This window comes from Oryzias latipes, chromosome 22 (assembly GCF_053564925.1).
Source record: "Oryzias latipes strain Hd-rR chromosome 22, Olatipes_Hd-rR_3.1".
NCBI classification, from domain to species: Eukaryota; Metazoa; Chordata; class Actinopteri; order Beloniformes; family Adrianichthyidae; genus Oryzias; species Oryzias latipes.
Genome location: NC_136258.1, coordinates 26,729,274 through 26,744,474, shown reverse-complemented (window position 1 = coordinate 26,744,474; position 15,201 = coordinate 26,729,274). Strand labels below are relative to the sequence as shown.

At 38.1% G+C, this 15,201-nt stretch overlaps 1 protein-coding gene across 1 annotated transcript; it reads right to left on the bottom strand.

Annotated features, from left to right (window-relative positions):
- Positions 1-2,846: 2,846 nt before the first annotated feature.
- LOC101170968 (GTPase IMAP family member 9-like) lies at positions 2,847-8,403 on the bottom strand. Its single transcript, XM_020713711.3, has 2 exons — positions 8,164-8,403; positions 2,847-4,646 (listed from the first exon to the last, which is right to left on the bottom strand). The coding sequence occupies exons 1-2, from the start codon at positions 8,192-8,194 to the stop codon at positions 3,679-3,681; spliced, it is 999 nt and encodes a 332-aa protein (XP_020569370.1). The 5' UTR covers positions 8,195-8,403; the 3' UTR covers positions 2,847-3,678.
- Positions 8,404-15,201: the final 6,798 nt, after the last annotated feature.

Below are 15,201 nucleotides of genomic sequence, written 5' to 3'. Positions count from 1 at the left end.
TCCAATTAATTTGGTTTTTCAAGTAACTGACAGAAGTCCCCCCTTCATAATGTGTTAACTGTTGAACTCCAGTCTGCTGACAGTGTCACCTCAATCCAAGGCCAGTGCAGGTCAGCAGCTTCTGGGATCTCTGATCCCGACCCTCCTGCTGTTTGTCAGAATCCTTGATGATGGTGTCAGCAGTTTAGTGTCAGGTCAGCAGACATTCAGATATGAGATACAAACAACAGGGTCAAATGTCCCTTTGCTCTAAACACGTATTTGTTATCTCATTGTCATTTGTGATTGTCTTTTTTTGCTTCTTCACATAGAAAAAGGAAAAGAAAAAAAAAGCATCAAGGTTTTAAATTTTTTTTTGAGTAATAAAATCTAAAGTAAAAGACAAAAATCATAAAAGTCCTTATGAAATAGTCACAATCTTGACTGAAGGTGTTGAAGAGTCTTTATTTCTCCAACCTTCATGCTGGAGGTGTCACTAATGCCCACTGAGATCACTGAAGGGTTATTTCAAAATCTAGTTGCAACAACAACTTACACTTTGGAGAAAGTGTAAAGTAAAATAGTGATTGACTCCGTAAGAAAACAACCTCTAAATCAGGGGTGCCCAATACGTTGATTCAATCAACTGGTGGTCTGCGCAGGAAGTGTGGGTATATCACAGGCCATCAAAAAAACGGCACTATAAAGTCAATTCAGTTGCCATTTCTTCACGATATGGACCTCGCCAGATGACAGTGATTGGTTTGAGTCAGCATTTCTATGGTAACTGCTATCACCAGTCAGGAATGAGCATGGTCAAGGACCACACCCCTACCACTTAAAGGAGGCTCAGGAGAAACTGTCAATCGAGGTGGGGGCCAGCGGGCACCACAAGCTTCTACTGAAGCATCCGGTCGGTCAGTTTATAAATTCAATAACTTGGGATAAAGAAAACGCATCATTAAAAAAAAAAATAAAATTAGCAAGAATATGTTAAGGAAAAAGGTATCAGAGCAAAATGGTTTTTCTGACAAAAAGAATGACATAGTAATAGCTGTTTATCTCTCAATTAAACCCTAAGGGATTTTGGCTTCTTGGAGTGAGCAGATAAATTCTTATTGTGAATGCGAAGGGGGTGGGAAGGCTTTGTCCAGTTTCTATATGCAGTGAATGGTCACTGCACATGCATATTCATCTACACCATGCTCCACTAGCAGATTTGGGGGTTTTCTTCCTCCTAAGCTTCAGAAAGATGTGAGCGTTCAATGTCAGACTCCTAACCGTGGATGTAACTGGCCTTAACTGGCCCAAGGCCGGTCAACCTTGAACAGAACGAACACGCAACATTTGTGATGTGCTGACGTGACAACGGCAAACACACGGGTCCAATACAACGAGCTGCTAAGGGGAAAATGACAAGAACTTTTGATCATGTTTTCTCACATGTTCATCAATTTAAGTTTATCAATTTAATCCAAAATGATTGTTTGATTCACCTTAAAATCAGCTGTTCATGTGAAGTCTGTGTATTTATGTATCTAAATATGAAAACTTCAAATTGGGATTTTATAAGATATTATATTATATAATTATAGGGCTATATGTTGATCTTTTGGAACTGGCTTTTCAAAAGTAGCTTTCATTTTGAAAAAGTGTGGGCACCCCTGCCCTAAATGAGCAACACAACAATTAGGTACAAGCTGGAGAAACCTTTCTAGAACAGGACAGTTATGCTACTTTTTTCTCTCCTCGGGTAGTGGTGTGACATGTCCCTCGGGGCCATACATTTTTCAAGAGCACAAAGGTCCTTTGGTTTGTCCTTAAAGTTAATGAAAGCACAAATTCCTCCTGCGTTACAGGTGTGATGGTCACCTCATCCTCATGAAATTGTTTTTTTTTCTCAGAAATGCGAGCATTTCGGATTCCTATTGCACCACGCATTTGTTCTTTTTTACTCTCTGGCCGTTCAGTAACATCTCTGTCTTCACCTCATTTTTCATGGTATTCCTTCTCTGTTTCTCTATCATCTTCCTCTCTTTTAAAGCTTTTTGTTTCTTCTTGTTTAAGATTTTTTTGGCCCTCTCCAGCATCTTGTTGGTGTAATACCTTCCCTTGTTTTCGTTAACCACCGTCATCATCTTATCCATCAGTTGTTTTGCTTGTTCTGCGTCGTCTGCTTCGTTGTTGAATACGTGGTATCTACCTGAGAAGGAGTACAGAATCTCGGTGAGTCCCTCACTTTTTGAGATAAACTCTTCAATGGTTTGCCTCTTCAGTTTGTCGCCATGTGTGAACAGCATTATCGAGTATCTGGAGACCCTTTCCCCAAATCTTTCCAAAAACATCTTGACGGTGTCCTGTTCTTCTTGGGTAAACCTTCCAAGCCTTAAAACAAACAGGAAGATGTGAGGACCAGGATCTGCCAGAGCCATGCACTTCTCGATCTTCTTCATGAGAACATCCTCGTCCAAAATTGTGTCGAAAAGCCCTGGAGTATCCACCACCAAGACATTGGAGCCTTGGATCTGTCCGTAAGCTTTGTTGCTGTCGATTGTCAGGGAACGCGGGGACAAGTGGGAGTGAAACGCTTTTCTTCCCAGGATGGTGTTTCCTGTGGCGCTCTTCCCAGCTCCAGTCTTCCCCACCAAAACGATTCGTAGAGCATTGCTCTCCTTCTTAGGCCCTGGAATTACAAAAAACAGGGATTTCCTTGGTGTCACTATTATCATTTTGAATTGTTTGGTTTCTCTTTTTTAAACAGTGAATTCCAACTCTGCAGTTTGAAAAGTGCAACATTTGTGGGATCTTTGACAAGAAACTTCACAGCAGAACTCAACATACGATTACAAAGAAATGGAAATCGGCCATTTTATGCATTAGCTTTATTAGGAGTTATTTTACAGAAGACGAGGGAACTTCAGAGAAATAAAAAACAAACCCTCACAATTAAATCATTGTTGACCATATCCATATTTGAGTCAAAAGTCAACCAAAACACATTGATTATTGTAGTATGTAGGTTTCTTTTCCATATTTGCAATCAAAGATACAGAAGATTTTTATACAAAGAAAGAAAACCCAAGGAGAACCTTTTGTGCCTCAGTCTGCATTCACACTGGCTGTGTTGACTCGCCTTTAAGTGGTCAATTCCAATTAAAAGTAGGCTTTCAGAATTTCAGGCTTCCACATCCGGAACGTTCATGATTGTGCATTGCTACGTACGTTTTTAAGTCTGGTCACAAGCTCTGCAAACAAATCAGGCGTTGATTGATCGCGTGCTGAAAGTTTGGTTGAACTTCTTCACCCTTAATCGCTGGAACGCGCCACTGTGACCAATCAGGGACTCGGGTGGACAAGCGCTAGTAAACAGTAAAAAAAACAAAACAAGAAGAATCCCCCTCTCTGTCGCTTACTGCATGTCCAGTGTGAACACCACAACTTCAATGCGCGTTCATGAAACCGCATATAACGTGTTCTTAGACGCATCATGAGCGGCCGGTGTGAATGCAGGATTACAGATGGGTTACAATGTGGGTCGGGGCAAAAAAATAGTGAAAAGTTATTTTGAAAATCCTAAAGAAGCATTACAAACATCAAATCAAATAAAATAATCTATCAGTAAAATAAAAAGGTGCATGCAATCAGTAGAGTTGTAAAAACGGCAAACTTTATCCTTCACCGATCTGAGGCATGTTGTCCCTACTGTATACGACAACGATCTGGATATCGCACAACCAAAGCTCCTATAGCAGCGCCAGCAGCAGCGCCAGCAGCAGCTCCCAATGCCATACCAACTGGACCTCCAACAATCCCCATCACACATCCAATGGCTGCCCCAGAGTTAGTAGATACAGCAATTGATTCTTTGGCGAGGAAGCGGTTGGACCTCTCGGCTCGTTGTCGGGCCTCGCACTCGTATTTGCCGTACACCTCAGACTCTAACCTGGTGCGCGTGGTTCCGGAGTATCTGGTACGGATTCGGTCCAGCTCCCTCTGTCTTTCTATTTTCGTTTCCTCAGAATGTTGCTTCTTCTGCAACTGAATTTCTTCCTCTGCCTTCTGGAACATCTCATTGGTGTAGAAACCTCCCCCATTTTGCCTGGTTATCATGTCAATTTTGTCTAGAAGTTGACTGATTTGAACGGGATCTTTGATCTCATTGTTGAACACGTGGTACCTGTTGAAGCAACGCTGTACGATGGCAACCAGCTCAGGGCTGTATGAAACAAATTCCTCAATGGTTTGGCTCTTCAGCTGATCGCCATGTGTGAACAGCACCATGGTATATTTATCTGCATCTTTACCAAAAGTGGTCTGGATCATCTGAACAGTTTCCTGCTCCTCCTTGGTAAACCTGCCAAGCTGCAGAACCACCAGGAAGACGTGGGGTCCAGGAGCAGACAGAGAGATGCACATCTTGATCTTTTTCAGCACTTCCTCCTGGGTGAAATTAGTGTCAAACAGTCCTGGAGTGTCTACGATGGCCACTTTCCGACCAGCAATGAATCCTCTGGCTTTATTACAGTCGGCCGTGAGTGAGGACGGAGACAGCTCCGACTCAAAAGCTTCCCTCCCCAGGATAGTGTTCCCAGAGGCACTCTTTCCCACTCCTGTCTTTCCAACCAGAACAATCCTCCTCTCGTCCTGAATTGTGGCATCCATGATCCCTGCCGGACAAAAGTAGACTGTTCACCATGCAGTGTGGCACTGTCAGAGGAACAGACTCAGTCCAGGTGAGAACAACTTAAGATCAAAGAAAAACCTAAAGTGACACCTATTCAGAAACAAAAAGTTTGTTCGTAAGAAATAAATAACCCATTTTTGTTATAGTTTCTTAAAAAAAACAGAAGAGAACAAAATGTATTTGTACATTTTTCTGTTGGAACGGCTGTCTTTGTTGTGGTTTACATCTTTAGCATTCCATTTACCATAAAAAAACACATTCCCAAACGCTTCAGACACTAATATAGTGGGTTTGATCTTATTTCTTGTCTTGACAAAACGTATTTGAACAAATTCTACTGTTAATAAAAATAAATGGAAATAAAAATGTTTATCAGTATTCAACTGGATCTAGAAAAGTTTTTCTGACAGGGGTAAATAAAGAAACATAGCTGACAGTAGGCATGAATTAAGCTTACACTGAGCTTGTTTGTTCTGGTCAAAGTTCCTTCAGATAACCTGCAGGGAAGGGTTGCAAATGTAAATTTGTGTTAGATTCATATGTATTTGGTGGAAAATCCCCCAAAATCTGTGAATATAACGATTGTGCACAGACTATTGTCAACATAACGTTCAATATCCCAAGTAACTGAAAAATATCTGAAATGTCAATTTTTTTTCTGTTTTTTTTTTAGAAATAAAAGAACAATGTTTTTAAGACACTATAACTCTGACACTCTTTAGATCGGTGTCTTATTTTTAAATTCAGATGAAGAGAAAGAAGTCCATTCAGAAAGTCCTTTCAATATTCCACCTGCAATAGAGTGGAATTTAATCTAAGACAAGTCGTTCTTTTGCAAGTCTATCTCTAGTTTTATTTGAACTGAGTTGTGGTAAAATACAAAAAGAAAAGTGGAAAATGCACAAAATGTTTTTTTGTCTTGAAATTAAAACTGTGGTGACACTATTATTACTTCAAGACAAAGCAAATGTGCTGCAGCAACTTCAATATGAATGCCAAAGTGTGATGGTTTAAAGTTAACTGTTGCATCTCAGGTTGGTGGGTTTGAGACTCGCTTGTAACTCATTTTTTAGATTACTTTTTTTACTAAGTCAGTAAATTTAAATATTAAATAATATAATAAATAAATAAAGGAAATAAAAATAAGTCAACTAGAAAATAGGTTTCAGCTCTAACCAGAACAAAAAAAGAAATTCTCAAGAAATTCTAATTACAACCTGCAGTGTTTATCATGTATACCTAGTTTTTCCTGTGTCGTCACCTTGAGCGGTAAGCATGACAAAGCTCTTTCTGGGCTTTGCAGGTTTTGTTCTATTTTTACCTTTAGCAAAGTATGGCAACCGTAAGATAACTATGGAACATAGTGACTCAATACTTTGTCAGCTGAAAAAGTCTTAAACAAAAGCGAGGAAAGTCACGGAATGTGTGGGGAAAAAAAATCACCATTTGCAGTTTTTAGATCTCTTTAAAAAAAAGGTAATAATAAAATTAATATGAATGAAAAGTAATGATAATAGAATGATTTAACAATTACTATACAAAAGTAAGAAAAACTGACACGTTTTATATTTCTCCTGTATTTCTAACTTGATAAACACTACAAAGAATCTGAAGCAACATACAAAATGTATTCATTGTAAATATTTAAATCAATGTTTAGGGTTAGGGTTAATCAGCAACCATTAAAACAAAACGAGCCATTTCTCCATGTCCAGAACCCAGATGAAGCTGAAAGTCGTACTTACCCTTTAAAAAATTGACTTTGCTTTGTATTTGTGTTACTTTTATAGTTCATATTAATTCAATTGTTTGTTTGTTTTTGTCATGATAAAAACAGAAATATAAAAAGAAAATTTACTTTTTTTACTAACTAAAAAATCATGTACTTTTGAAAAAAGGTTATATTAAAAAAATATATAATATAAAAATGTGCAGGACAGGATCATCCTACGGCAGCAAATGTTTTTCATTGAAATCTTATGCAACGCCAGTCAAAAATGTCATTTCTCCTGTTATTCACCCTTAAGTTTACCTTGGTGTGTCTTCATCCTCTTTTTACTGCTGGTAACCTGAATATGTGATTTCAACTTTTTCTAGACTTTAACTAAAGTTTTAGTCAAGATTTAAAACCTGTGAATTCACTGGTTGTTAATTCATAGCCACTTGATTTAGTGTAATGTCGGCAGTGGTGTATAAAACTTTACAGTTTATTTCATTGCTATAGAAGCATCTTAATCACAAATTCAAATATATATATATATATATATATATATATAAATATGTATATATATAAAATTACTATCATTTTATGTTTTCAGGCACAGTTGAGGGGTTAAGGAGCCATTCTTCCATTGCATCATTTCATCATTCTTTTTATCATGGTGTGTGTGTATAGGTGCGTGTGTGTGAAGGGGGGGGGGGGGGGGGTTAAAAAATATTTGCTTGTCTTGTCCTTTTGTCTTTAAATCTGATTATGTTTTTATGTAAAGCACTTTGAGTAGCTTGCGTTGTAAAAGCGCTATACAAATAAAGTTTGATTTGATTTGTGACTCTGGACCCTCAGGTTACAGACCCTGATTTTGTTTTTATTATTTTGGTTCCAGCTATCCTTGGAGAGACAAGCCCTTTGAGGAAAGTAGTAAAAAGCTTTAAACTAAAGAGTTGTGGGACCTTAGAGGTTTCTAAGTAGAAGGTTACCTGGCAGTTTACGTACCTTGAGGGGATTTTCTGTCTGAGTTTAGCCGTTGGGCTTTAAAATATGGTAGCATGGTCATATTAGACCAGCTATTCAATAAAAGGCACTGGCCTCTATTGAGGTAATCATAAAAGTTTATTACAAAAAAGTCAAAGTAAAAGCTGAAACAATGAGTTATTGTGTTTGCTCATTTTCATGTCTGATAAATCTGAAATCCCGAAGCAGTGAGGCAAACAGATGTCAGTTTTATTATTTTTATTTTTTATTTAGGAAGAAATCATCCATGCACAAAAATAAACCCATCTGTCATCAACTCCTGCTATGTCCAGATCAGAGTTAAGGGGAGCTTTTCCCAACTGACACTGGGCGACGGCCAATTATTAAATTCCTTCATTGAGGCATCATCGCATGAAGAACTATTGCTCCTAAGGCAACAAGCAAAATAAAGTCAACAGGGCAGAATCAGATAAAGCACCTTAACTAAACTGAAAGAAAGACAATTTAATTAAGCTAATTCATCTGATTTATATGTTGTTTTTCAGAGCTTCTCAAATATTAGATTCCATTCATTTGATATTCATAGCTATAGTTTGTGGATTAATACCAATAAACTAAATGCATCTATTATTTAGATATTACTCTAGAAAGAGCAAATCCTACGCAAAAAAAAAGAATAAAAAGAATATAAAAAAAACATATTCAAACAACAGAAAGCTGCTGAATCCATCCAATCAAGTTATACAATGTTTTCTACACAAACATTTTTGTGTTTTTGCATATATTTTTGTCATTTCATCAAGCTTACCTTGAGGCTGTGGTGGCGGTGGTGCGTACATGTTGAGAGCTCCGATGTTCCTGCACACGACTGGATTGATCTGCGTTTTCTGATTTCCTTGTGTGCAAGTCCCTTTTTCAAAAAAATCCAAACAAGGAAGCACTAGTAGGAAAATAGATTTTGGTGTGACGTTAAGATAAGGCTAAAAGCATTCTTTTGTCTGCTTGTTGGAGTAGTTGCGCTGACATATGAGATGGAGTCTTTGTGACTGAGCTCTGCAGCGTTTGGAGGTGGAGGAACCTCTTCCAGCAAGTGGTCAGACCAGACTGGGGACATGCCTGTCATGTTTGGAGCATGGGTCGGAAAAAGGGCAGGTTCTTCTAGCAAAAGCACAATAGCAGATTTGACAGCTTAAATAAGCTTTGGAAGCAGCAGTGTCCTCTAAAGTCCACGAATGACGTGAACTTTCCTTCCACTGCGTCTCACTCTGCCATCTGAAGGGGTTCAGGCGTTCCAGACCGTCACTTACCTGATATTATACAGCAACATTTGCAATCGGAACCTTCGCTTTAATAACACAAACTGATTAACTATGCAAAAATTTTTTTAGGAAAGAATCTATATCTTATCAGGAGAGATGATCATTTATCAAATAAGGATGTACAAACTTAAAAAAACAGTGTTATCTCAGCTATTACTCAGATTTCTTTTTGCTTTTCTGTTATAGTTTTTGAACCCAAGATTTAAAAGTATTGCAAGGGAAGCATTTTATTTATATATATTTTTATTTTTGTTGTGATAAACTCATTTGAGGTTCTGATGAATTTTATTTTTAAAATTTTTGTTTGTCTTTGCCGGGAATGTTCAGCTCCGCTAAGATGAGTCACAAACAGTAAAAATTCATGCAAACAGACTCGTTAGACTTGTTTACTGATCTTTTTATGTTTGGTTAGATGGATAAACCTCCAAACACACACCCACACACCCACACACACACATACACATTCCTTGTCACATCTGGTCACATAAACATATTTCTGTCAGTTGCTTTAACCATCTTGTTTTGTGCAATTGTTCACAAAGACCTTTTTGTATTCGAGTTCTGTGACTTAGTTCTGAAAAATATTTCTAACTTCTTTGCAAGTCTGGTTGTTGTGTAACCGCAAAGCTGAAATCCGAACATTGCGTTTTAGTTTAGTGGTAAAACAACTGTTTTTTTCTGCCTCAAACATGTAGACCTAAAGATTTTTAGAAAGAGACAGAACACTAGCTAAAACATCTGAAGAGACAATTGTATACCTAGAGGGACACCAGGGCAGCCTCAACTTTAAATCTTCAGTTCAACTTTAAATATGAAAATGTCTCATGCACTGAAGTTGGGAGTCGTTTCCAAAATGAGAAGCAAAGCAACTCGTCCAGGATCTACCCCCACTTTGTGCAACAATAGCTGGGATCGGCTCCAGCAACCCCTGGAGCCCGAAAGAGATTCAGCGGGTTAAGAAGATGGATGACTGGATGACATGGATGTTGGACATACAGTAGCAGTTATTAATTGATTGTCAGAAGCCATACAAAACAAGTATCCAGAACCTAAAGTTGCAGAAACACACACACCCTAACCCCTAAAGAAATGAAAGTAGAGAATTGTTCGAACATTTAGAAGTGCAGAAAAATCTTCCGGTCATGTGGAAATATTTCTCCTTTCTGGAAAATTATGGTCAAAACCTTTCGGGATATCCTAGTATGTGAGATAGTCATGGACCCACAGATATTTTTCTTTGGCCTATCGATGGACGTCATTCGACCAGAAGACAAATACCTGTTCAAGGTGATGATACTAGCCTGTAAAAAGGCAATAACAAGAAACTGATTGAGAAGTGAAACGCCAACACTGCAGCAATGGAGAGACATTATGGAGGAAATTTTCTCCATGGAGAAGATAACATATTACTTAAGGCTAGAGGCACAAAACCTCGAAGATCGATGGAAGAAATGGACACAATACTCAGCTCCCTCGGTCCGGTCTTGAAACAATGTTTTAGTTGCTCCCTGCTACTTACGTCTGCTTTTGCTTTCCTTCTCTTTCTTTTTGTTTCCTTTGCTTTTGTTCTTACAGGAAAAGCTGTATTCTGTGTTAATAAAAATATCTAAAAAATAAAGTAAAAAAAAAAAAAAGAAGTGCAGTAAAATCGTAGAGCAGAATCTTGGTTTGTGAATGGTGCAGTACCTCCATGTGGCCACTTGATGTCAGTGTTGCATAAAGATTCATCTTGTGTCGCTTATAGTCTGAAATAAACATGAAAAAAGTTTTATTTCAGTTTTCCTGAGAGAATGAGAAAGAATAAGTAGAAAACTTGAATTTTTACATTTAAAGCTGGATAACAACTTTAACATCAATTCTAGAATGTTTAGATTGACTTCCACTTGTTCCCTATATTCATGTGCACGACTGCCATACATCTATAGATTTACTGAAAAGTTTATATCACACAGGAAGCAAAGAATGAAGGACGAGAAAACTGATGGAAAATTGTGAATTATTTCAGTAAAGTATAGACTATCTTTACTGCAAGTACAAAGTTAAGCTCTATGTCCTCTTTAGTGTTGCTTTTTGAACTTGTGCTGTGCTACATCTCCTTCACTTCAGGTAAATCAAAATTTCCTCCTTAAAATGTTTGTTGGCCTTTGGCTGCTCCCTTAGGGCGTCTCAACAGCAAATCCTCTCCATCTGACCTGGAACAGGTGCATCCCAGACTCAATCAGATGCACCTGCATTGCCTGCCATTGCATCCTGAAATACAGTGAACAATATACGACAAAATCTGTCATAACAAGGACTCTGCTTCAATATTTCTCACACCTGACTGAGACTGGGGTGGACAGGTGTGCTAACATGGCCGAGCAAGCGATCTTAGAAAACAAGCAGCAATACAGCCTTATATCCCCACCTTTTTTGGCAGTTCTAACCTCATCAACCTCTAAAAATATTTCTAACTTTTTTCTAAAGCACTCTGGAAAGTCCTGCAATACTTTACTCATTTCATCAGAGTCTTTTATCATTTTATTTCCAGTGGATACAATGTTTTTGTGGAACCTGAGTTATCAACAGCTGTAAAAAACAAAATTAGGGCTCTCAGATTTAATCCCTGAGGAACTCCACATTCAAAACCACAAACTGATCAATGACTGACCATCCGGTTTAGACACATGCTGAAGGGATTTTGAATAATTTTGTAAACAAACAATAACCACAAGAGACAAAACTTTTGAAAGGTAAAACTTATGTTTTATTCCAGAATCATTTGATGTGGGGAGCTGGCAGACATCCGCTCTGTTCTCTTCCTCTGTAATCATCATTTTCCCAGGATATTTCACTACCAGTAGATAGCAGAACTGCATAATGAAAGTAAGGCGGGCGTGGAAACAATCTAAATGCTGATGGTGTCGTTATTTTATGCCCATTATACTGTGCAATAAACGTTTCATAATGATTCTTTGAAACAGAAACCTGAGCCAGGGATTTGAATTTTGCCTAAACATCACAGGAATCCTCCTCCTCTGCCTCTCTGGGTGGATTTCTCAGAACGTTTGGAGCGGTAAGGCCAGTCGCTTAAAACGATGAAGCATTTGCATAGTGTGACATTTCCGAGCCGACGGTGAGACGACCTGTCAGAAAGCCAAAGACTGCATTTTAAACTCTGATTTGTCGTATTTCAGGATCCATCTTCAGCCTTTTTGTTCCTCTTTTACTTCAAAGCCTGCTTTCTTCAGCAGCAGGTCATGCTGGTGTCAATTTAAGTTTTTAAGGTCTGAAGGAAGAAGTGGACAAAGTTTCTAGAAAAGAAACATTTTTTGAGGCATGAGTCTGTGAATACCACTCAGCTTTTGCTTGCTATAAATATTCCGCCTTATGTGGAATTGGGATGCAATTGTAAAGGAAAAAAGTACAATTTATAAACATAGTCTTTCATCCAACACAAAGAAAATTATAGAGCTCTGAAAATTGGCTATGTACATTTTTTTGGTTGAAACTTAAAAATAAAAGAAAAATAGTAGAAATACATAATCTGTAGATGTAAATTTGCTGTTTGCTTTCCAAAATAATTCATTTAAATGATCTTTTAGTAAATATCCTTTTATTTTTGTTAACAAAGTTTAAAAAAAAAAACACTATCCCCACCACATGAGTGTTGTCCGCTGTGATGTTACTCGGTCGTGTTTACATTATAGTGGAATAAACCTACCATGATTCAATCTAAATTATGTTTTCCAAGACCGATACTAATGGTTTATTACATTTTCAAACGATTTTCTAATAGTATAGGTCGATTCAGCAGGATTTGATTAACAACTTGCCTCAGACAAGTCGATCTGGTTAAATCGTAGGGAAAAAAAATCAATTCTCCGATTAATCGTTTCACCCCTACTTGACTTGAACAATCCAAAGTAGATAGCACAAGAGGTTCAAACACAGAACCCTGAGGAACACCATTACTTGTTTGTATTTTTTTCTGATGTAAATGTATTTGCTCTTTTCTACTGTGCCTTTCTATCTTTTCAAGGAAAGAAACACTTTTTGGTCACAGTTACACTCACCTACAGACATTCATACATCAATGGAGGCATGGATGAAGAACAGACCTGAAGTCTTGGTCACATGAACCCCTAAGGTTGTCCGGGTTTGCAGGGTACAAGTGCCTGTACGAAGCCTGTTGGATGTCCACACAGACTGCGCTCTGATTGTGCGATTTCCTAATTTCTAATAGTCAGATTGCACACAAGGAACCCACAGGGGGCACATATTTTTCACTCGAACAGCACTAACTGTTTGGACGGTCCGTAGAATTTGGGATGGTTGAAAAAATATCAAATCTGTATTCCCTATGTCTCACCTACTTAATCCTTACTTACCCTTCCTTGCATGTGTATGTTTGCTATGACCTGTCACTTACAGCATGCCTGTAGAAAAAATGTGCATTAATATTTTTGCTCGATGGGCTTGCCGAGCGGTCTACATCTTTGATATTTCATGTGGGCCTCCATCATACCCTATACAGGTTTACCCATTTTTCTCCAGCAGACAGCATGTATCCTCTAAGGACTGAGCTTTAATATTACCTCAAACAACAGAAGTTTCTGAGAGAAATTATGGATGTGCACTGAAGCTGCCTTTAATTACTGTTTATATGTCTATAGTTCTTTTTATTTCCTGTTTGGATCTTTATCAAAAAGCAGTTAAAAAGCGGTTTAAAAGGTTGTCTACTGCGATATCTCAATGACTCTAAGTTTGAAGAAAATGAGGGGGGAGGCATCCATCATCTCTCTGGTCTTTCTCATTACAATAACTGTCTCACCAAGTCGCAACGGGGAATGAAAATGACAATACGAGAGCTGGGCTGTGGATGTCGAAGTGAAAGAGAACAAGAGCGGACATGATGCCTGAGGACTGCATGTCTGAGGAGCCGACTGACGTGATGGATGGAAATGAGACACAGAGGCTTTGTGAGAGCTGTGCTTTCATTTACTGGCCGGGCCCTGATTGTACATGTGCAGTAAGATGATAGACTGTTCCGTTTAGTTAAAACATCCATCTGCCCGGACAGAAAAAGACCCGGGAAGAATAGGAGACAGAGTGAAGATAAAGTGTATAAAATCTGTAGAGAGGATAGGGCTTTTAACTCTGACCCTAAAATAGAAATTTAAAAAAAGTATCAATTATTTTCTCTCCAAAAAAGAAAAAAAAATCACATCATCTAGATTGAGGAATACAAACATATAATAATGCAAATATTGCATGAAAAAACTACATCTTGATAAAAACATATTTGGTCTAAAAAAAGGTATATATCAAAAGAAAATGGGTTTCCTAATATACTTTGCATCATCTTTTGATCCTCATCTGTTCTCTAAGGAACAAATTAACTGTTTTATGAGAGTTAGTTTTGACAGTCACAGCTACTTAGGACGGCGTAGCCATTTTTTAGCCTCAAGTATTTTGAAAGTCTCATTCATGTTCTCACTGGCTCTAGAATGGACTTCTGCAACGCCCATGTGCTGGCGATAACATCACTACTTGCTAGTCTCCAGGTGGTCTAGAACCTGGAGACTATCCAGATTAATTTTTCACCTCGTCTGAGAAGTTGCTAACATTTACCATGTACCTCCAACTATCATTGGTTGACGGTTGAGTTTTGTACTGGGTTAAATATAAATACCTGTTTATGCCTTTATTCTTCTGCATGAGTACAAGACGTGGGGCTGGCCAACGCTTACTCTGCATCGGCTCCTTACCTGTAGAAGATTATAAAACTGTCTGGTTTGAAATGTCAGGTTGAAAACTCACTTTTGTACTGTGACTTATAACAGACATTGGAGTCTTTGTACATGTTATTATTGTTTTGAGTGATTGTACAAATTTTTTCTTTTTTTCTTAAAGTCCCACTCCTGTCATTTTTTGATCTATTTTCAAATCGTTTTCAATGGTTTTTATGTTGTTTTTGGCCAAAATAAAAAAAAACGGTGTCGTTTTCTAGGAGTTTTTGCAGAGAGAAATTAGCGTCTGAGTTGTGGGCAGGACTGTTGGTGAAGAGTAAGCCCACCCCTATTTTCCAATATCCTTTCGTTGACATACTCTCCCATCAGCTTAAAGCCCCTCACAATCCCAAGCTAACATTAGTGGTGCAACAGAGCATTATTGGAGCCATCTACAGTTTTCAGCCAGATGGCAGCTTGGATGAGGAAAACAGACGTTCATGGATCTATTTGTCTGCAAGTGTATACATTAACATGGAGTGGCTCAGGGAGCTTATTGCCTGCCAATTGTAGCCTGCCGACTGTAGGCCTACATTACACCTACATGCGTTTTTAAATAAAATTTCTTCGTCTGCTTCACAATTTCAGTAAAGAAATACTCAGAAACACAATAGGCTTAATTTTCTTTTAATGTCCCCCGTCAAGAAAAAAATTCCACACAAAGCACATCAAAGTCTGTAACATTAGGTTGTCATCATTTACATCTCTAAAGGTCCTTAAGAAAACTCTGTGTAGAAAATGTTGAGCCACACAATG